This window comes from Eucyclogobius newberryi, unplaced genomic scaffold, assembly GCF_026437365.1.
Source record: "Eucyclogobius newberryi isolate DKJ021-1_F unplaced genomic scaffold, fEucNew1.0.hap1 SCAF_126, whole genome shotgun sequence".
NCBI classification, from domain to species: Eukaryota; Metazoa; Chordata; class Actinopteri; order Gobiiformes; family Gobiidae; genus Eucyclogobius; species Eucyclogobius newberryi.
Genome location: NW_027315753.1, coordinates 99,637 through 123,168, shown reverse-complemented (window position 1 = coordinate 123,168; position 23,532 = coordinate 99,637). Strand labels below are relative to the sequence as shown.

Here is a 23,532-nt window from a genome sequence, read left to right as displayed (position 1 = left end):
GTGGGGCATGGAGCTGGGTGCAGGTGTGTGGGTGGGGCATGGAGCTGGGTGCAGGTGTGTGGGTGGGGCATGGAGCGGAGCTGGGTGCAGGTGTGTGGGTGGGGCATGGAGCTGGGTGCAGGTGTGTGGGTGGGGCATGGAGCTGGGTGCAGGTGTGTGGGTGGGGCATGGAGCGGAGCTGGGTGCAGGTGTGTGGGTGGGGCATGGAGCTGGGTGCAGGTGTGTGGGTGGGGCATGGAGCGGAGCTGGGTGCAGGTGTGTGGGTGGGGCATGGAGCGGAGCTGGGTGCAGGTGTGTGGGTGGGGCATGGAGCTGGGTGCAGGTGTGTGGGTGGGGCATGGAGCGGAGCTGGGTGCAGGTGTGTGGGTGGGGCATGGAGCTGGGTGCAGGTGTGTGGGTGGGGCATGGAGCGGAGCTGGGTACAGGTGTGTGGGTGGGGCATGGGGCGGAGGTGTGTGGGTTGGGCATGGGGCGGAGGTGTGTGGGTGGGGCATGGAGCGGAGCTGGGTGCAGGTGTGTGGGTGGGGCATGGAGCGGAGCTGGGTGCAGGTGTGTGGGTGGGGCATGGAGCTGGGTGCAGGTGTGTGGGTGGGGCATGGAGCGGAGCTGGGTGCAGGTGTGTGGGTGGGGCATGGAGCTGGGTGCAGGTGTGTGGGTGGGGCATGGAGCTGGGTGCAGGTGTGTGGGTGGGGCATGGAGCGGAGCTGGGTACAGGTGTGTGGGTGGGGCATGGGGCGGAGGTGTGTGGGTTGGGCATGGGGCGGAGGTGTGTGGGTGGGGCATGGGGCGGAGGTGTGTGGGTTGGGCATGGGGCGGAGGTGTGTGGGTGGGGCATGAAGCTGGGTGCAGGTGTGCGGGCGGGGCCTAGCGGGCGGTCACATCTTTACATTCACTTACACAAAAAACTCTTTCCAGTTTGAACCAAAGCATTTGAGGCAGTGAAGTTTGTATAAAATAATATTTTTTACATCACGTTTGATTCAGTTCAATCTTAACATTCAGTCGAGTTTAAAAAGCAGCCACAGCTGGCAGAGTCGTTAGCACTTCCTCTCACAGCAACAAGGTCCAGCTCAGTCCATGACCAGGTCCAGAGCTCGTCCTGGTTCTTCTACTTTTTCAAAAGTTCAGAGCTGTGTGGGCGTGGCTGTCCTCCCATGCCCCGCCGCCACGCTCAGCTGAAGCCCCGCCCTCCTCCACGAGCCGCGTGAGAGCGTGCACAAGGCGCTGGTGCACGAGGCGCTGGTGCACGAGGCGCTGGTGCACGAGGCGCTGGTGCACGTTTCCTCCTGAAAAACCAGGATCAGTCACAAACTCAGGTTCTAAAATGGAACATTCTGATGACGGTCTGGTCTGGACCTGGTTCTGGTTCTGGTTCTGGGCCTGGGCCTGGGCCTGGGTGGGTCTCGGAACACTCCTGCACAGCTCTCTGCAGCTCCACCTGAAACACAGAACTCTTTTATAACAGTGACGTTATTCATCAAAATGTCAAAAAACAATGAGTCGGTGTCGTGTGGTCAGGGCGGTCAAGGCAAGCACGGACTGACCAGTGACATCAGACTGTAGTACACTCCTCTCACCTGCAGGGGGCTCTGTCAGACTGTAGTGCACTCCTCTCACCTGCAGGGGGCTCTGTCAGACTGTAGTGCACTCCTCTCACCTGCAGGGGGCTCTGTCAGACTGTAGTGCACTCCTCTCACCTGCAGGGGGCTCTGTCAGACTGTAGTACACTCCTCTCACCTGCAGGGGGCTCTGTCAGACTGTAGTACACTCCTCTCACCTGCAGGGGGCTCTGTCGGACTGTAGTGCACTCCTCTCACCTGCAGGGGGCTCTGTCGGACTGTAGTGCACTCCTCTCACCTGCAGGGGGCTCTGTCGGACTGTAGTGCACTCCTCTCACCTGCAGGGGGCTCTGTCGGACTGTAGTGCACTCCTCTCACCTGCAGGGGGCTCTGTCAGACTGTAGTGCACTCCTCTCACCTGCAGGGGGCTCTGTCAGACTGTAGTACACTCCTCTCACCTGCAGGGGGCTCTGTCAGACTGTAGTGCACTCCTCTCACCTGCAGGGGGCTCTGTCAGACTGTAGTGCACTCCTCTCACCTGCAGGGGGCTCTGTCAGACTGTAGTGCACTCCTCTCACCTGCAGGGGGCTCTGTCAGACTGTAGTGCACTCCTCTCACCTGCAGGGGGCTCTGTCAGACTGTAGTGCACTCCTCTCACCTGCAGGGGGCTCTGTCAGACTGTAGTACACTCCTCTCACCTGCAGGGGGCTCTGTCAGACTGTAGTACACTCCTCTCACCTGCAGGGGGCTCTGTCAGACTGTAGTACACTCCTCTCACCTGCAGGGGGCTCTGTCAGACTGTAGTGCACTCCTCTCACCTGCAGGGGGCTCTGTCAGACTGTAGTGCACTCCTCTCACCTGCAGGGGGCTCTGTCAGACTGTAGTGCACTCCTCTCACCTGCAGGGGGCTCTGTCAGACTGTAGTGCACTCCTCTCACCTGCAGGGGGCTCTGTCAGACTGTAGTGCACTCCTCTCACCTGCAGGGGGCTCTGTCAGACTGTAGTGCACTCCTCTCACCTGCAGGGGGCTCTGTCAGACTGTAGTGCACTCCTCTCACCTGCAGGGGGCTCCGTTAGACTGTAGTACACTCCTCTCACCTGCAGGGGGCTCTGTCAGACTGTAGTACACTCCTCTCACCTGCAGGGGGCTCCGTCAGACTGTAGTACACTCCTCTCACCTGCAGGGGGCTCCGTCAGACTGTAGTACACTCCTCTCACCTGCAGGGGGCTCCGTTAGACTGTAGTACACTCCTCTCACCTGCAGGGGGCTCTGTCAGACTGTAGTGCACTCCTCTCACCTGCAGGGGGCTCTGTCAGACTGTAGTACACTCCTCTCACCTGCAGGGGGCTCTGTCAGACTGTAGTGCACTCCTCTCACCTGCAGGGGGCTCTGTCGGACTGTAGTGCACTCCTCTCACCTGCAGGGGGCTCTGTCAGACTGTAGTACACTCCTCTCACCTGCAGGGGGCTCTGTCGGACTGTAGTGCACTCCTCTCACCTGCAGGGGGCTCTGTCAGACTGTAGTGCACTCCTCTCACCTGCAGGGGGCTCTGTCAGACTGTAGTACACTCCTCTCACCTGCAGGGGGCTCTGTCAGACTGTAGTGCACTCCTCTCACCTGCAGGGGGCTCTGTCAGACTGTAGTGCACTCCTCTCACCTGCAGGGGGCTCTGTCAGACTGTAGTGCACTCCTCTCACCTGCAGGGGGCTCTGTCAGACTGTAGTGCACTCCTCTCACCTGCAGGGGGCTCTGTCAGACTGTAGTGCACTCCTCTCACCTGCAGGGGGCTCTCTCAGACTAGTGCACTCCTCTCACCTGCAGGGGGCTCTGTCAGACTGTAGTGCACTCCTCTCACCTGCAGGGGGCTCTGTCAGACTGTAGTGCACTCCTCTCACCTGCAGGGGGCTCTGTCAGACTGTAGTGCACTCCTCTCACCTGCAGGGGGCTCTGTCAGACTGTAGTACACTCCTCTCACCTGCAGGGGGCTCTGTCAGACTGTAGTGCACTCCTCTCACCTGCAGGGGGCTCTGTCAGACTGTAGTGCACTCCTCTCACCTGCAGGGGGCTCTGTCAGACTGTAGTGCACTCCTCTCACCTGCAGGGGGCTCTGTCAGACTGTAGTGCACTCCTCTCACCTGCAGGGGGCTCTGTCAGACTGTAGTGCACTCCTCTCACCTGCAGGGGGCTCTGTCAGACTGTAGTGCACTCCTCTCACCTGCAGGGGGCTCTGTCAGACTGTAGTACACTCCTCTCACCTGCAGGGGGCTCTGTCAGACTGTAGTACACTCCTCTCACCTGCAGGGGGCTCCGTCAGACTGTAGTACACTCCTCTCACCTGCAGGGGGCTCCGTCAGACTGTAGTACACTCCTCTCACCTGCAGGGGGCTCTGTCAGACTGTAGTGCACTCCTCTCACCTGCAGGGGGCTCCGTCAGACTGTAGTGCACTCCTCTCACCTGCAGGGGGCTCCGTCAGACTGTAGTACACTCCTCTCACCTGCAGGGGGCTCCGTTAGACTGTAGTGCACTCCTCTCACCTGCAGGGGGCTCCGTTAGACTGTAGTGCACTCCTCTCACCTGCAGGGGGCTCTCTCAGACTAGTGCACTCCTCTCACCTGCAGGGGGCTCTGTCAGACTGTAGTGCACTCCTCTCACCTGCAGGGGGCTCTGTCAGACTAGTGCACTCCTCTCACCTGCAGGGGGCTCTGTCAGACTGTAGTACACTCCTCTCACCTGCAGGGGGCTCTGTCAGACTGTAGTACACTCCTCTCACCTGCAGGGGGCTCTGTCAGACTGTAGTGCACTCCTCTCACCTGCAGGGGGCTCTGTCAGACTGTAGTACACTCCTCTCACCTGCAGGGGCAGCGCTGCTTTGGCCCCGAGGAGAGACGGAGAGAACCAGGGTCTGAAGATCTTCTCGCAGATCGCCTGAAACACAACGTGATTTATTATAACTTTCTACAATCAGAAAAACACGAGACAAAGAAAAACACGAGACAAAGAAAATAATCCGCCCTCTGTCCAAACTCTGACTCGATCTGGTGCTAAAGCTCCGTGTTTCCAGATGCTAACGACTATGTGGAGCCTTAGCAACACAAAGCTAGCGTAGCACGTTAGCAACAGCTGTTTCCTGTTTATGGCACTCGCTGTGTCAAGAGCCACAATCTGATATTTCCAGCTCATAAAGCGTCTGACGTTAGCATTAGCATTAGCCTGACATAAAGAGAGGTTCAAACGCCACACCCCTCACACACACACTAGCTTTAGCCACGCCCCTCACACACACACTAGCTTTAGCCACGCCCCTCACACACACACAAGCTTTAGACACGCCCCTCACACACACACTAGCTTTAGCCACGCCCCTCACACACACTAGCTTTAGCCACGCCCCTCACACACACTAGCTTTAGCCACGCCCCTCACACACTAGCTTTAGCCACGCCCCTCACACACACTAGCTTTAGCCACGCCCCTCACACACACACTAGCTTTAGCCACGCCCCTCACACACACTAGCTTCAGCCACGCCCCTCACACACACTAGCTTTAGCCACGCCCCTCACACACACACTAGCTTTAGCCACGCCCCTCACATACTAGCTTTAGCCACGCCCCTCACACACACTAGCTTTAGACACGCCCCTCACACGCACTAGCTTTAGCCACGCCCCTCACACACACACTAGCTTTAGACACGCCCCTCACACGCACTAGCTTTAGCCACGCCCCTCACACAATACCTTTAGCCACGCCCCTCACACAGACTAGCTTTAGACACGCCCCTCACACACTAGCTTTAGTCACGCCCCTCACACACACTAGCTTTAGCCACGCCCCTCACACACACTAGCTTTAGTCACGCCCCTCACACACACTAGCTTTAGACACGCCCCTCACACACTAGCTTTAGCCACGCCCCTCACACACACTAGCTTTAGCCACGTCCCTCACACACACTAGCTTTAGACACGCCCCTCACACACACTAGCTTTAGACACACCCCTCACACGCACTAGCTTTAGCCACGCCCCTCACACACACACTAGCTTTAGCCACGCCCCTCACACACACTAGCTTTAAACACACCCCTCACACACACTAGCTTTAGCCACGCCCCTCACACACACTAGCTTTAGCCACGCCCCTCACACACACACTAGCTTTAGCCACGCCCCTCACACACTAGCTTTAGCCACGCCCCTCACACACACTGGAATGACTAAACTGTTGAATCAAACGCTCGTCGCCGCTTCACGGACGTTTTCTCTTTCGCTCAAAGGCGATTGGCTCGTCTCTCGTCGTCTGTCTCGTCCGCTCTTTGTTGCCGATTGGTCCAGAAGGCTGAGGCGCTGACAGCCGATTGGTCCGGGGCCTTTGTTCTTGCCCGGGAGAGTCTCGGGCGAGCGGGCCGTGTTTTATTCATGTTCCAGTGCGTTTCCTGTGAGCGTGCGCATGAAATAAAGTAATAAAAGTATAAACTCTTCAAAGGTTTATACTTCTCTCTGCAGATATATTACACACTTTAACACTTTTGTAAAGCTCAGATCATGTTTTGAGGTTAGAAAATAGTGTTTTTTCCCCCATTCTTTTAACAGAACGAGACAAACGGACATTTGTACTCTGGAAGTTCAAAATACTTTAAATAATAAATCAAATAAATGATAATAAATGTAATTTACTTTTTTCAGAATCTTCCACGTCTGGTTCAATGTGAGCTCCGGGTTTCATTTAAAGACTGGTGAGTACATTTTATGACTTATTATATTGATGTATTATAAAGTGCTCCTCCCACAGAGACACGCTCCTCCCACACAAGGTTCTGAGCCTCATTTTTTACACTTTAAACACATCTAAATGAAAAACACAAATGTTTAGGACCATTTTCATCTAGTTTAGTCCAAAATCCTCTGTAAATGTGTTTGTGTCAAACGTGACAAAATGAAGACATTTAAAGTGCTTTGTGTCTGTGTCACATTCAAACGTTTTTACTCAGAAAAGTCTTTATTTCTGTGGAAAACACAATGAATGTGACGGAGCTGTTTCACCTGCAGCGTCTTCAATGGAAAAAGAATCATAATGAAGTCATGTTTACTGTTTCTATGACAAAATAAATCTAAATTAAAAATCATGATTCGTCAATATGAGAAAACTATTTGAGTCACATGACCAGCTTTAGTTCAAAGACATTTACATATATTATTATTATTTTTAATAATATATATCTATATATCTTTATATATTTATTGAGACTAAAAGTAGACTTGATTAAATAAATATTGAAAAAACTATTGCACTTCACATTTTAATGGGTTTGTCCGGTCTGCTCTACATTTATTTATTCCTGAATAAAAGAAGTATATTTTTGTTATAAATATAATTAATAAATAACTAGAGGATGTAATTTATTTATTATTTATTTTTCTTTAAAATTTTAATCATTTTTTACTCCAAATGTAAATGTTTTAAATTAATAATTAAAACGATTATTATCACAACGGTTTAAAGTATTTGTTCATCTATTATTTTTTCCACTACTAAATACTGTTTGTTATTGACGAGAAGAACTGACCAATCCAATTATGATTATTATTATGAATCAATTATTATTATTATTATTTAATTATTATGATTATGATTTAATTATTATTATGATTTTATTATTATTATTACGATTTAATTATTATTATTATGATTCAATAATAATTTATTATTATTATTATTGTATTATTATTATTATGATTTAATAATAATTTATTATTATTATGATTTTATTATTATGATTTTATTATTATTATGATTCAATTATTATTATTATGATTTAATAATAATGTATTATTATTATGATTTAATGAAGATAATATTCTGTATAACCTCTAGTTTAGGAGTTTTGATCTGAAATATTCCACATTCTTTTGCCTCATTTTGTGTCGTTTAAATGTCACAAACGAAGAAGCGACGACGTAAAACTCAAACTTTTGTCGCTAAAATGTAAAATAAAAGTAGATTTATTTGATCTGTTGGAAGATAAACTCCACAAACGTGACATTATATTTATGATGATTAAACGCTGTGAATGATCCGTGTTTCCTCCCGTGGAAAACACGTGCTGAAGTTTTCTGTTTTCGGTTGATCTGAAACTCGTCGCTTCAAATGAAACATGAGCCTGAAATCGCCCGATTTTATCTGGAAAATTCCACATTCTTTTGCCTCATTTTAGCTTCAAACGATTAAGAAAAAACACAAGATCAAAGCAGGACCAGGACAGGGGCCCCTTGGCCAGGGCCGGGCCCGGGACTATCCCTTTGGTTGTCCTAAACCCTCTCTGACCATAAGTCTTAGTCTAAGCGAGGTCTTGGGCCATGTCATTTTCTGGTGCTTCTTACAGAGCGCTCACACCGCCGCGTCCAAATCACACCCGACGCAGGAGTTAGACTCCCGAGGCCTCGAGGCGTCCAGCGCACACGGTCAGAGGAGGTTGTGTTTCCTGGTGTTGCTTGTTCTCTTGGTGCAATGACAGAACAGGTGGAGAAAGTGTCTTTGGTGCATTAACTTTACAAGTCCAAACGGAGGCGATGGGCCCCGGGGCCAGTCTGGGTCCAGATACTTCAGAGCTGTTCAACTTTTTCTTCTCACCTGCAGGTTGCTGTTGCTCCTATTGGGGGCGGGGCTCACCTGCAGGTTGCTGTTGCTCCTATTGGGGGCGGGGCTCACCTGCAGGTTGCTGTTGCTCCTATTGGGGGCGGGGCTCACCTGCAGGTTGCTGTTGCTCCTATTGGGGGCGGGGCTCACCTGCAGGTTGCTGTTGCTCCTATTGGGGGCGGGGCTCACCTGCAGGTTGCTGTTGCTCCTGTAGGTGGCGGGGCTGGGGGCGGGGCTCACCTGCAGGTTGCTGTTGCTCCTGTAGGGGGCGGGGCTGGGGGCGGGGCTCACCTGCAGGTTGCTGTTGCTCCTGTAGGGGGCGGGGCTGGGGGCGGAGCTCACCTGCAGGTTGCTGTTGCTCCTGTAGGTGGCGGGGCTGGGGGCGGGGCTCACCTGCAGGTTGCTGTTGCTCCTGTAGGGGGCGGGGCTCACCTGCAGGTTGCTGTTGCTCCTGTAGGGGGCGGGGCTGGGGGCGGGGCTCACCTGCAGGTTGCTGTTGCTCCTGTAGGTGGCGGGGCTGGGGGCGGGGCTCACCTGCAGGTTGCTGTTGCTCCTGTAGGGGGCGGGGCTCACCTGCAGGTTGCTGTTGCTCCTGTAGGGGGCGGGGCTCACCTGCAGGTTGCTGTTGCTCCTGTAGGGGGCGGGGCTGGGGGCGGGGCTCACCTGCAGGTTGCTGTTGCTCCTGTAGGGGGGGGGGCTGGGGGCGGGGCTCACCTGCAGGTTGCTGTTGCTCCTGTAGGGGGCGGGGCTCACCTGCAGGTTGCTGTTGCTCCTATTGGGGGCGGGGCTCACCTGCAGGTTGCTGTTGCTCCTGTAGGGGGCGGGGCTGGGGGCGGGGCTCACCTGCAGGTTGCTGTTGCTCCTGTAGGGGGCGGGGCTCACCTGCAGGTTGCTGTTACTCCTGTAGGGGGCGGGGCTGGGGGCGGGGCTCACCTGCAGGTTGCTGTTGCTCCTGTAGGGGGCGGGGCTCACCTGCAGGTTGCTGTTACTCCTGTAGGGGGCGGGGCTGGGGGCGGGGCTCACCTGCAGGTTGCTGTTGCTCCTATTGGGGGCAGGGCTCACCTGCAGGTTGCTGTTGCTCCTGTAGGGGGCGGGGCTGGGGGCGGGGCTCACCTGCAGGTTGCTGCTGCTCCTGTAGGGGGCGGGGCTGGGGGCGGGGCTCACTTGCAGGTTGCTGTTGCTCCTGTAGGGGGCGGGGCTGGGGGCGGGGCTCACCTGCAGGTTGCTGTTGCTCCTGTAGGGGGCGGGGCTGGGGGCGGGGCTCACCTGCAGGTTGCTGTTGCTCCTGTAGGGGGCGGGGCTGGGGGCGGAGCTCACCTGCAGGTTGCTGTTGCTCCTGTAGGTGGCGGGGCTGGGGGCGGGGCTCACCTGCAGGTTGCTGTTGCTCCTGTAGGGGGCGGGGCTCACCTGCAGGTTGCTGTTGCTCCTGTAGGGGGCGGGGCTGGGGGCGGGGCTCACCTGCAGGTTGCTGTTGCTCCTGTAGGTGGCGGGGCTGGGGGCGGGGCTCACCTGCAGGTTGCTGTTGCTCCTATTGGGGGCAGGGCTCACCTGCAGGTTGCTGTTGCTCCTGTAGGGGGCGGGGCTGGGGGCGGGGCTCACCTGCAGGTTGCTGTTGCTCCTGTAGGGGGCGGGGCTGGGGGCGGGGCTCACCTGCAGGTTGCTGTTGCTCCTGTAGGGGGCGGGGCTGGGGGCGGGGCTCACCTGCAGGTTGCTGTTGCTCCTGTAGGGGGCGCACCGCAGCGTGTGTGGGTCACAGCGGGACCAGCAGTCGAAGAAGGAGCAGTCGTCATCAGAGCTGCAGTTCTGCTCCAGAAGATCCTGAAGTTTGGGCTCAAAGAACGCCATGTCCACGTCCAGAGCCACCACCTGAGAACCAGAGAACCAGAGAACTGAGAACCAGAGAACCAGAGACCTGAGAACCAGAGAACCAGAGAACCAGAGACCTGAGAACCAGAGAACCAGAGGCCTGAGAACCAGAGACCTGAGAACCAGAGAACCAGAGACCTGAGAACCAGAGACCTGAGAACCAGAGACCTGAGAACCAGATACCTGAGAACCAGAGACCTGAGAACCAGAGAACCAGAGAACCAGAGAACCAGAGACCTGAGAACCAGAGACCTGAGAACCAGAGACCTGAGAACCAGAGACCTGAGAACCAGAGAACCAGAGACCTGAGAACCAGAGACCTGAGAACCAGAGACCTGAGAACCAGAGACCTGAGAACCAGATACCTGAGAACCAGAGAACCAGAGACCTGAGAACCAGAGACCTGAGAACCAGAGACCTGAGAACCAGAGAACCAGAGACCTGAGAACCAGAGACCTGAGAACCAGAGAACCAGAGACCTGAGAACCAGAGAACCAGAGAACCTGAGAACCAGAGACCTGAGAACCAGAGAACCAGAGACCTGAGAACCAAAGAACCAGAGACCTGAGAACCAGAGTCCTGAGAACCAGAGACCTGAGAACCAGATACTTGAGAACCAGAGAACCAAAGAACCAGAGACCTGAGAACCAGAGAACCAGAGACCTGAGAACCAGAGACCTGAGAACCAGAGACCTGAGAGGCAGAGACCTGAGAACCAGAGAACCAGAGACCTGAGAACCAGAGAACCAGAGACCTGAGAACCAGAGACCTGAGAACCAGAGACCTGAGAACCAGAGACCTGAGAACCAGAGAACCAGAGACCTGAGAACCAGAAAACCAGAGACCTGAGAACCAGAGACCTGAGAACCAGAGACCTGAGAACCAGAGACCTGAGAACCAGAGAACCAGAGACCTGAGAACCAGAGAACCAGAGACCTGAGGACCAGAGACCTGAGAACCAGAGACCTGAGAACCAGAGAACCAGAGACCTGAGAACCAGAGAACCAGAGACCTGAGAACCAGAGACCTGAGAACCAGAGAACCAGAGACCTGAGAACCAGAGACCTGAGAACCAGAGAACCAGAGACCTGAGAACCAGAGAACCAGAGAACCAGAGACCTGAGAACCAGAGACCTGAGAACCAGAGACCTGAGAACCAGAGACCTGAGAACCAGAGACCTGAGAACCAGAGAACCAGAGACCTGAGAACCAGAGAACCAGAGACCTGAGAACCAGAGACCTGAGAACCAGAGACCTGAGAACCAGAGAACCAGAGGCCTGAGAACCAGAGAACCAGAGACCTGAGAACCAGAGACCTGAGAACCAGAGACCTGAGAACCAGAGAACCAGAGGCCTGAGAACCAGAGAACCAGAGACCTGAGAACCAGAGATCTGAGAACCAGAGAACCAGAGACCTGAGAACCAGAGACCTGAGAACCAGAGAAACGAGTCACTTTGAGAGAGTTTAGCTCCAGAACAAGATTTAAATTTTCTTTATTTGTTCTTATTTCAACAAAAAAAATGTTTTCTTTCTTTTAGATTAAGACAAAGCTCTGAAACCTTCTCGTAAAACTCCAGGTCCTAAAGGTTCTTGTAAAACTCCAGGTCCTAAAGGTTCCTGTAAAACTCCAGTTCCTAAAGGTTCTTGTAAAGCTCCAGTTCCTAAAGGTTCTTGTAAAACTCCAGTTCCTAAAGGTTCTCGTAAAGTTCCTAAAGGTTCTCGTAAAGTTCCTCAAGGTTCTATTTGGTGGGCTCTTACCGTGAGATCTTCTCTGATGCCAAAGTTCTCTGGTTTGACGTCGCAGAGGTGCAGGACGTGTCTGAAGTCGTGCTCGAAGTGCCACACCAGCTCCAGGAAGCTGAGGGCGATCCTGTGGTCCCGCCCACAGCCCCGCCCCCCCACGCCGGCCAACGGGAGCGCGGCCTGAGGAGGCTCGGCCAATGAGAAGAGGTTCTGGTCCCAGGCGTGTCCCGCGGACAGGAACTCCACGGCGTAGAAGTGTCCACAGGAACCGAGAACTCGAGCCACGTGAGGAGACAAGTCCTGGAGAAGACTGAGACAGAGGGACAACGTGAAAACTCTCTGCTCCACCTCGTGACATCATCAGGTGGCAATCCAGAGGTGGTGCGTTACCGTAGAAATGTGTACTCCTCCTGCTGCAGAAGAGCCCAGAGCGAGGACAGGTCCGCTCTGGAGTAAGTCCGGTTACGATCCGCCCTCTGGTCCCAAACTCTCCACAGAGACGCATTACTCAGACCATCACTGAGGTCCTCGTCCTCGTCCTCCACCAGACCCAAGGAGCTCCGGACCTGAAAGAGAGCAGGCTAACCACTCTGCCACATACTCAGAGGCCAGGAGTCCAACCCACAACCTTCTGGACCAACGCTCTCACCTCCAGAGTCGCGTAGTAGACCACGTCCAGAGGAGAGAGTTCTTCAGCTGCGTTCTGCAAGCAAATAAACCAGGTCTAAACCAGGTCTAAAGCAGGTCTAAACCAAGACTAAACCAGGACTAAACCAGGACTAAACCAGGTCTAAAGCACGTCTAAACCAAGACTAAACCAGGACTAAACCGGGTCTAAACCAGGTCTAAACCAGGTCTAAACCAGGTCTAAACCAGGTCTAAACCAGGACTAAACCATGTCTAAACCAGGTCTAAACCAGGTCTAAACCAGGATTAAACCAGGCCTAAACCAGGACTAAACCAGGACTAAACCAGGTCTAAACCAGGTCTAAACCAGGACTAAACCAGGTTTTATACCAGGTCTCCCTCCTCACCTGGTCCTGCAGGGCGGACAGGGGTTCGTAGAAGGTGAAGTTCTCGTGTTTGGACTTGAGGATCACGGGTCGGTTCCTCCATCGCGCCTCCAGAACCTTCTTTCCGTTCTCGTAGTAGAGACACTTGTGAAACCGAAGTGTTTTCTGAACGCACAGGTCCAGACACAGATCACCTGAGACCAGACCAGACGAGAAGTCCAGGCACTGGAGAGAGAAGAGACCAGACCTGAGACCTGAGACCAGAGACCAGACCTGAGACCTGAGACCTGAGACCTGAGACCTGAGACCAGAGACCAGAGACCTGAGACCAGAGACCAGAGACCAGACCTGAGACCTGAGACCTGAGACCTGAGACCTGAGACCAGAGACCTGAGACCAGAGACCAGAGACCAGAGACCTGAGACCAGAGACCAGAGACCAGAGACCAGACCTGAGACCTGAGACCTGAGACCTGAGACCAGAGACCAGACCTGAGACCAGAGACCAGAGACCAGAGACCAGAGACCAGACCTGAGACCTGAGACCTGAGACCTGAGACCAGAGACCAGACCTGAGACCTGAGACCTGAGACCAGAGACCAGAGACCTGAGACCAGAGACCAGAGACCAGACCTGAGACCTGAGACCTGAGACCTGAGACCTGAGACCAGAGACCTGAGACCAGAGACCAGAGACCAGAGACCTGAGACCAGAGACCAGAGACCAGAGACCTGAGACCTGAGACCAGAGACCAGAGACCAGAGACCTGAGACCAGAGACCAGAGACCTGAGACCAGAGACCAGAGACCAGAGACCTGAGACCTGAGACCAGAGACCAGAGACCAGAGACCTGAGACCAGAGACCAGAGACCAGACCTGAGACCTGAGACCTGAGACCAGAGACCAGAGACCAGAGACCAGACCTGAGACCTGAGACCTGAGACCTGAGACCTGAGACCAGAGACCAGACCTGAGACCAGAGACCAGAGACCTGAGACCAGAGACCTGAGACCAGACCTGAGACCTGAGACCTGAGACCTGAGACCTGAGACCAGAGACCTGAGACCAGAGACCAGAGACCAGAGACCTGAGACCAGAGACCAGAGACCAGAGACCAGACCTGAGACCTGAGACCTGAGACCTGAGACCAGAGACCAGAGACCAGAGACCTGAGACCAGAGACCAGAGACCAGACCTGAGACCTGAGACCTGAGACCAGAGACCAGAGACCAGAGACCAGACCTGAGACCTGAGACCTGAGACCTGAGACCAGAGACCAGACCTGAGACCAGAGACCAGAGACCTGAGACCAGAGACCTGAGACCAGAGACCTGAGACCAGAGACCAGAGACCAGAGACCAGACCTGAGACCAGAGACCAGAGACCAGAGACCAGAGACCTGAGACCAGAGACCAGAGACCAGACCTGAGACCAGAGACCAGAGACCTGAGACCAGAGACCTGAGACCAGAGACCTGAGACCAGAGACCAGAGACCAGAGACCTGAGACCAGAGACCAGAGACCAGACCTGAGACCTGAGACCAGAGACCTGAGACCAGAGACCAGAGACCAGAGACCAGAGACCAGAGACCTGAGACCAGACCTGAGACCTGAGACCTGAGACCTGAGACCAGAGACCAGAGACCAGAGACCTGAGACCAGAGACCAGAGACCTGAGACCAGACCTGAGACCTGAGACCAGAGACCTGAGACCAGAGACCAGAGACCAGAGACCAGAGACCAGAGACCTGAGACCAGAGACCAGAGACCAGACCTGAGACCTGAGACCTGAGACCTGAGACCAGAGACCAGAGACCAGAGACCTGAGACCAGAGACCAGAGACCTGAGACCTGAGACCTGAGACCAGAGACCAGAGACCAGAGACCAGAGACCTGAGACCAGAGACCAGAGACCAGAGACCAGAGACCAGAAGACCAGAGACCAGAGACCAGAGACCTGAGACCTGAGACCAGAGACCAGAGACCAGAGACCAGAGACCAGAGACCAGAGACCAGAGACCAGAGACCAGAGACCTGAGACCTGAGACCAGAGACCAGAGACCAGAGACCAGAGACCAGAGACCAGAGACCAGAGACCAGAGACCAGAGACCAGAGACCAGACCTGAGACCTGAGACCTGAGACCTGAGACCTGAGACCTGAGACCTGAGACCAGAGACCAGAGACCAGACCAGAGACCAGAGACCAGAGACCTGAGACCAGAGACCAGAGACCTGAGACCAGAGACCAGAGACCTGAGACCAGAGACCAGAGACCTGAGACCTGAGACCTGAGACCAGAGACCAGAGACCAGAGACCAGAGACCAGAGACCAGAGACCAGAGACCAGAGACCAGAGACCAGAGACCAGAGACCAGAGACCAGAGACCAGAGACCAGAGACCAGAGACCAGAGACCAGAGACCTGAGACCTGAGACCTGAGACCAGAGACCAGAGACCAGAGACCAGAGACCAGAGACCAGAGACCAGAGACCAGAGACCAGAGACCAGAGACCAGAGACCAGAGACCTGAGACCTGAGACCTGAGACCTGAGACCAGAGACCAGAGACCTGAGACCAGAGACCAGAGACCAGAGACCAGAGACCAGAGACCAGAGACCAGAGACCAGAGACCAGAGACCTGAGACCTGAGACCTGAGACCTGAGACCTGAGACCAGACCAGGTCTACACCAGGTCTAGTCTCAGGTCCGGATTACAGGGGATTAGGAGGATAATCCTGTTCGACACATTCCAACACAGGATTAACACAAATTTGTACAAGACTCGGGTCTAGGTCCGGACCCAGGTCCAGACCCAGGTCCAGACTCAGACTCAGGTCCAGACTCAGGTCCAGGTTCAGACTCAGGTCCAGGTTCAGACTCAGGTCCAGACCCAGGTCCAGACTCAGACTCAGGTCCAGACTCAGGTCCAGGTTCAGACTCAGGTCCAGACTCAGGTCCAGACTCAGGTCCAGACTCAGGTCCAGGTTCAGACTCAGGTCCAGACTCAGGTCCAGACTCAGGTCCAGACTCAGGTCCAGGTTCAGACTCAGGTCCAGACTCAGGTCCAGGACCAGACTCAGGTCCAGACTCAGGTTCAGACTCAGGTCCAGACCCAGGTCCAGACCCAGACTCAGGTCCAGGTTCAGACTCAGATCCAGACTCAGGTCCAGACTCAGGTCCAGGTTCAGACTCAGGTCCAGACCCAGGTTCAGACTCAGGTCCAGGTTCAGGTCCAGGTTCAGGTCCAGGTTCAGACTCAGGTCCAGACTCAGGTCCAGGTTCAGACTCAGGTCCAGGTCAGGTCCAGGTTCAGACTCAGGTCCAGACTCAGGTTCAAACTCAGGTCCAGGTTCAGACTCAGGTTCAGGTCCAGGTTCAGACTCAGGTCCAGACTCAGGTTCAGACTCAGGTCCAGGTCCAGACCCAGGTTCAGACTCAGGTCCAGACTCAGGTCCAGGTTCAGACTCAGGTCCAGACCCAGGTTCAGACTCAGGTCCAGACTCAGGTCCAGACTCAGGTCCAGGTTCAGACTCAGGTCCAGACTCAGGTCCAGGTTCAGACTCAGGTCCAGACTCAGGTCCAGGTTCAGACTCAGGTCCAGACCCAGGTTCAGACTCAGATCCAGACTCAGGTCCAGACTCAGGTCCAGGTTCAGACTCAGGTCCAGACTCAGGTCCAGGTTCAGACCCAGACTCAGACTCAGGTCCAGACCCAGGTTCAGACTCAGGTCCAGACCCAGGTCCAGACTCAGGTCCATACTCAGGTCCAGGTTCAGACTCAGGTCCAGGTTCAGGTCCAGACTCAGGTCCAGGTTCAGACTCAGGTCCAGACCCAGGTCCAGACTCAGGTCCATACTCAGGTCCAGGTTCAGACTCAGATCCAGACTCAGGTCCAGACTCAGGTCCAGACTCAGGTCCAGGTCCAGACTCAGGTCCAGACTCAGGTCCAGACTCAGGTCCAGGTTCAGACTCAGGTCCAGACCCAGGTTCAGACTCAGGTCCAGACTCAGGTCCAGACTCAGGTCCAGGTTCAGACTCAGGTTCAGACTCAGGTCCAGACTCAGGTCCAGGTTCAGACCCAGACTCAGACTCAGGTCCAGACCCAGGTTCAGACTCAGGTCCAGACTCAGGTCCAGACTCAGGTCCAGACTCAGGTCCAGGTTCAGACCCAGACTCAGACTCAGGTCCAGACCCAGGTTCAGACTCAGGTCCAGACTCAGGTCCAGACTCAGGTCCAGACTCAGGTCCAGACTCAGGTCCAGGTTCAGACCCAGACTCAGACTCAGGTCCAGACCCAGGTTCAGACATCATGGCGTGGATAAATCATTTGTCCTGCCACGTATCAATCATAAAATCGCTCACCTGCAGCTGCGTGCGGTTCGTCCCCACGTTTCCACGTGCCTAAGCGCATGGATCTATCATAATATAGTTCCCTCAGTGTACGGGGCAAAATGAAGACGGAGAAAGACAGTTCGAGCTGACGCAGAAGTGGACAGAAATCTACGGGAGACGAGCGATGTGATGCGCTCCGTTGCCCGACCCGGGTCAGACGCCCCCTCGACCCGGGTCAGACGCCCCCTCGACCCGGGTCTGACGCCTCCTCGACCCGGGTCAGACGCCCCCTCGACCCGGGTCTGACGCCTCCTCGACCCGGGTCAGACACCCCCTCGACCTGGGTCTGACGCCTCCTCGACCCGGGTCTAACACCGGATTCTGGACCAGGTCTTGGTCTGGACCAGGTCTTGGTCTGGACCAGGTCTTGGTCTTGATCTGGACCAGGTCTTGGTCTTGGTCTTGGTCTTGGTCTTGGTCTTGGTCTTGGTCTTGGTCTTGGTCTTGGTCTTGGTCTGGGTCTGGGTCTGGGTCTGGACCAGGTCTTGGTCTTGGTCTTGGTCTTGGTCTTGGTCTTGGTCTGGACCAGGCCTTGGTCTGGACCAGGTCTTGGTCTTGGTCTTGGTCTGGACCAGGTCTTGGTCTGGACTCTGGACCAGGTCTTGGTCTGGACTCTGGACTCTGGACCAGATCTTGGTCTGGACTCTGGACCAGGTCTTGGTCTGGACTCTGGACCAGGTCTTGGTCTGGACTCTGGACTCTGGACCAGGTCTTGGTCTGGACTCTGGACCAGGTCTTGGTCTGGGACAAAGGGTCTTCAGTGACATTGGATCTGAGCTGGATCTGAGCTGTCTCTATGGCGATGGATCATGTGACTTTGAAACAGGAAGTGGCGGGGGAGGAGCCGTCTATCATCGGGTCCAGCCCAGGATCACTTAGACCCGGACTATAACCGGTCTCAGGTTTTATCTGAGGGCGGGACTCGGTGATTACCTGACGAGGGACGAGTTTGGAACGTTTAAATGTGAAAAATGGACAGAGCAGTTTTCATTTTGTCCACATGTTTGAAACAAACACATTTACAGAGGATTTTGGACTAAACTAGAGGAAAATGGTCCTAAACGTTCATGTTTTTGCTTTAGATGTTTAAATTGTGATTTTCAGGTGTTTCAGATAAAGATCTTTGTGAAACGCTTCACTCACATTTTGTCCCGTTTGTGTGATTTTTAGAATTAATTCTTGATTTTGCCTCTCCAGCTCGAGTTTAGCCTGATCCAGGACTTAAACTGGACTAAACCTGACCCCGGACCCCGGACCCGGACACCGGACCCCGGACCCCGGACCCGGACACCGGACCCCGGACCCCGGACCCCGGACCCCGGACATTAATCGCTGTCAGCAGAGGACAAAGACCAGATTCAGACCAAACTTAAACCCAGAGAACCAGGACTAAACCAGGTCCAAACCATGTCTAAATCAGATCTAAACCAGGTCCAAACCAGGACTAAAACAGGTCTAAACCAGGTCTAAACCAGGACTAAACCAGGTCTAAACCAGGTCTAAACCAGGACTAAACCAGGTCTAAACCAAGTCTAAACCAGGACTAAACCAGGTCTAAACCAGGTCTAAACCAGGACTAAACCAGGTCTAAACCAGGTCTAAACCAGATCTAAACCAGGTCCAAACCAGGTCTAAACCAGTTCCAAACCAGGTCTAAACCAGGTCTAAACCAGGCCTAAACCAGGTCTAAACCAAGTCTAAACCAGGACTAAACCAGGTCCAAACCATGTCTAAATCAGATCTAAACCAGGTCCAAACCAGGACTAAAACAGGTCTAAACCAGGTCTAAACCAGGCCTAAACCAGGTCTAAACCAAGTCTAAACCAGGACTAAACCAGGTCCAAACCATGTCTAAATCAGATCTAAACCAGGTCCAAACCAGGACTAAAACAGGTCTAAACCAGGTCTAAACCAGGACTAAACCAGGTCTAAACCAAGTCTAAACCAGGACTAAACCAGGTCTAAACCAGGTCTAAACCAGGACTAAACCAGGTCTAAACCAGGTCTAAACCAGATCTAAACCAGGTCCAAACCAGGTCTAAACCAGTTCCAAACCAGGTCTAAACCAAGTCTAAACCAGGCCTAAACCAGGACTAAACCAGGTCCAAACCATGTCTAAATCAGATCTAAACCAGGTCCAAACCAGGACTAAAACAGGTCTAAACCAGGTCTAAACCAGGCCTAAACCAGGTCTAAACCAAGTCTAAACCAGGACTAAACCAGGTCTAAACCAGGTCTAAACCAGGACTAAAACAAGGACCAAAGTAAAATCACACATTTTAATCTGATATGATTATTGATAATACTGCGATTGTGTTGCTGGGAGGGCATCTGACACAGTGAAGAAAGATAAACTTGTTCTTCCCACTCACTTTGTCCTTTGTCCAAACCGAGAAAAACAAACCGTGAAATCCTGAAGAAACAGAACGACTCAGAGCGAAATCAAAGAATTCTGGTTTAATTTACAAGTTTAACGTGAGAAAGAATTAAACCAGGACTAAACCAGGATTAAACCAGGTCTAAACCAGGACTAGACCAGGACTAAACTAGGACTAAACCAGGACTAAACCAGGACTAAACCAGGACTAAACCAGGACTAAACCAGGACTAAACCAGGACTAAACAGGTCTGGATCTGAACAAAGCCTTATTTGGATGTCTGACACAAACAGGAAGTGGCTGAGTCTTATCTGGTTCCCACGGTGACAGAGATAAGACTGCATTACCCACGATGCCCCAGAAGATTACCCACGCCGCACTGGGGCTCTGACCTCTGCCGCGGTCTGGGTCAGGTCCGGTTTATCTGGACCACATTCCAGGAACATTCCCCCCGAGTCCAGAAATGACATCATCAGACATGCACTGGTTTAGACCTGGTTTAGTCCATGTTTAGACCTGGTTTAGTCCTGGTTTAGACCTGGTTTAGTCCTGGTTCAGACCTGGTTTAGTCCTGGTTCAGACCTGGTTAAGTCCTGGTTTTTAGTCCTTGTTTAGACCTGGTTTAGACCCTGTTTAGACCTGGTCCCTGTGTGGTCCTGGTTTAGTCCTGGTTCAGGGCCAGGTCTGGTCTCGGTCTCTTGGTCTTAAATGGAGCGACTCTGACACTTAGTATCTCTTGTTTTTCTTCTTCCGTCGTGTTTGGACTCGTTTATCTCATTCTCTCGTTCTGACCTGGTTTAGTCCTGGTTTAGTCTTATTTGATGGTACCACAAGGTAAAAAAGTTTAGACCTGAATGAGGTGAATGCTGAGTGGCCTTTAAAAACCCAGAGGAGCTTCATGAGCCATTTTTAGGACCTGAGAGATTCTGATGCTACTAACCCTAACTATGTGGAGCCTTAGCAACACAAAGCTAGCAAAGCGCGTTAGCAACAGCTGTTTCCTGTTTATGGCACTCGCTTTAGCCACGCCCCTCACACACGCTAGCTTTAGCCACGCCCCTCACACACACTAGCTTTAGACACGCCCCTCACACACACTAGCTTTAGTCACACCCCTCACACACACTAGCTTTAGCCACGCCCCTCACACACACTAGCTTTAGCCACGCCCCTCACACACACTAGCTTTAGACACGCCCCTCAAACACACTAGCTTTAGTCACACCCTCACACACACTAGCTTTAGACACGCCCCTCACACACACTAGCTTTAGCCACGCCCCTCACACACACTAGCTTTAGACACGCCCCTCACACACACTAGCTTTAGTCACACCCCTCACACACACTAGCTTTAGCCACGCCCCTCACACACACTAGCTTTAGACACGCCCCTCACACACACTAGCTTTAGTCACACCCCTCACACACACTAGCTTTAGACACGCCCCTCAAACACACTAGCTTTAGACACGCCCCTCACACACACTAGCTTTAGTCACACCCCTCACACACACTAGCTTTAGCCACGCCCCTCACACACACTAGCTTTAGCCACGCCCCTCACACACACTAGCTTTAGCCACGCCCCTCACACACACTAGCTTTAGCCACGCCCCTCACACACACTAGCTTTAGCCACGCCCCTCACACACACTAGCTTTAGCCACGTCCCTCACACACACTAGCTTTAGACACGCCCCTCACACACACTAGCTTTAGCCACGCCCCTCACACACACTAGCTTTAGCCACGCCCCTCACACACACTAGCTTTAAACACGCCCCTCACACACACTAGCTTTAGACACGCCCCTCACACACACTAGCTTTAGACACGCCCCTTACACACTAGCTTTAGACACGCCCCTCACACATACTAGCTTTAGACACGCCCCTCACACACACTAGCTTTAGTCACACCCCTCACACACACTAGCTTTAGCCACGCCCCTCACACACACTAGCTTTAGCCACGCCCCTCACACACACTAGCTTTAGCCACGCCCCTCACACACACTAGCTTTAGCCACGCCCCTCACACACACTAGCTTTAGCCACGCCCCTCACACACACTAGCTTTAGCCACGCCCCTCACACACACTAGCTTTAGCCACACCCCTCACACACACTAGCTTTAGCCACGCCCCTCACACACACTAGCTTTAGCCACGCCCCTCACACACACTAGCTTTAAACACGCCCCTCACACACACTAGCTTTAGACACGCCCCTCACACACACTAGCTTTAGACACGCCCCTTACACACTAGCTTTAGACACGCCCCTTACACACTAGCTTTAGACACGCCCCTTACACACTAGCTTTAGACACGCCCCTTACACACTAGCTTTAGACACGCCCCTCACACACACTAGCTTTAGACACGCCCCTCACACACACTAGCTTTAGACACGCCCCTCACACACACTAGCTTTAGACACGCCCCTTACACACTAGCTTTAGACACGCCCCTTACACACTAGCTTTAGACACGCCCCTTACACACTAGCTTTAGACACGCCCCTTACACACTAGCTTTAGACACGCCCCTCACACACACTGACTGGCTCACATCGACCTCAGAAGGCTTTAGATGTTCTGTTTGTGATAAATGTAAACACTTGTTTTAAATGTGTTTCTTCTCTTTCATGGAGACAGTGGAGGTGTTTGTGGCTCACCAGGTTGTGCAGAATCTCTCGGCTGTGCTGCTCGGAGCAGAAGTCGGACGTGATCCTCCTGTGGACCAGGACCACGCCGTTCAGGACCAACCAGGATCCGAACCAGATCAGAGCGAAGAGCAGCGATCCTCCCCGAGAAAAGAGCCTGGATCTGAGCCAGCGGAGCAGAGTGCGGCCCCTGGAGCCCAGGGCCCTGGAGCCCAGGGCCTTGGAGCCCAGGCCCAGCACGGACGCCCCAGGAGCAGCAGCGGGAGCAGCAGCGGGAGCAGCAGCGGGAGCAGCAGCGGGAGCAGCCGAGGAGCCGGGAACAGGGCCTGGGCCGAGCATCGCCAGGGAAACCACAAGAACCCAAAAGAAACACTCTCCAAAAATGTATGTATCTGAAGAAATATTAGCTGTTCTCGTCAAATAACTGGAAAAAAATGTCCCTGGTTTAAGCAGTTTAGTCCTGGTTTAGTCCTGGTTTAGTCCTGGTTTAGACCTGGTTTAGACCTGGTTTAGTCCTGGTTTAGTCCTGGTTTAGACCTGGTTTAGACCTGGTTTAGTCCTGGTTTAGTCCTGGTTTAGACCTGGTTTAGACCTGGTTTAGTCCTGGTTTAGACCTGGTTTAGACCTGGTTTAGTCCTGGTTTAGACCTGGTTTAGACCTGGTTTAGTCCTGGTTTAGACCTGGTTTAGACCTGGTTTAGTCCTGGTTTAGACCTGGTTTAGTCCTGGTTTAGACCTGGTTTAGACCTGGTTTAGGCAGTTTAGTCCTGGTCTAGTCCTGGTTTAGTCCTGGTTTAGTCCTGGTTTAGACCTGGTTTAGTCCTGGTTTAGTCCTGGTTTAGACCTGGTTTAGTCCTGGTTTAGTCCTGGTTTAGTCCTGGTTCAGACCTGGTTTAGTCCTGGTTTAGTCCTGGTTTAGACCTGGTTTAGTCCTGGTTTAGTCCTGGTTTAGACCTGGTTTAGTCCTGGTTTAGACCTGGTTTAGTCCTGGTTTAGTCCTGGTTTAGACCTGGTTTAGTCCTGGTTTAGACCTGGTTTAGTCCTGGGTTTGTACATTGTGGTTTTGTTGAAGTTTAATCCAGATTTCATTCAAAAATCCTTTGTTTTGGTGACACGTGCGTCCAAAGTGTCCAGTGTTGTCCTCGTGCATTTTATTGAGAATCCTGGAGGTCTGGAAGAAGAAGAAGAAGAAACATGTAGACCTCGACTTCATCACTTGAAAGTTCTTGAGTGTTGAGTAAATATGTCATTAAACCCTTTGTTTTTAAATGT

General features: G+C 53.3%; 1 protein-coding gene across 1 annotated transcript; it reads right to left on the bottom strand.

The window, feature by feature from the left end:
• Positions 1-993: 993 nt before the first annotated feature.
• LOC140357124 (divergent protein kinase domain 1C-like) lies at positions 994-22,740 on the bottom strand. The gene is made up of 9 exons (XM_072442043.1): positions 22,274-22,740; positions 12,845-13,048; positions 12,460-12,513; positions 12,201-12,376; positions 11,826-12,120; positions 9,902-10,066; positions 4,412-4,486; positions 1,357-1,438; positions 994-1,286 (listed from the first exon to the last, which is right to left on the bottom strand). The coding sequence occupies exons 1-9, from the start codon at positions 22,598-22,600 to the stop codon at positions 1,117-1,119; spliced, it is 1,548 nt and encodes a 515-aa protein (XP_072298144.1). The 5' UTR covers positions 22,601-22,740; the 3' UTR covers positions 994-1,116.
• Between the last annotated feature and the right edge of the window lie 792 nt (positions 22,741-23,532).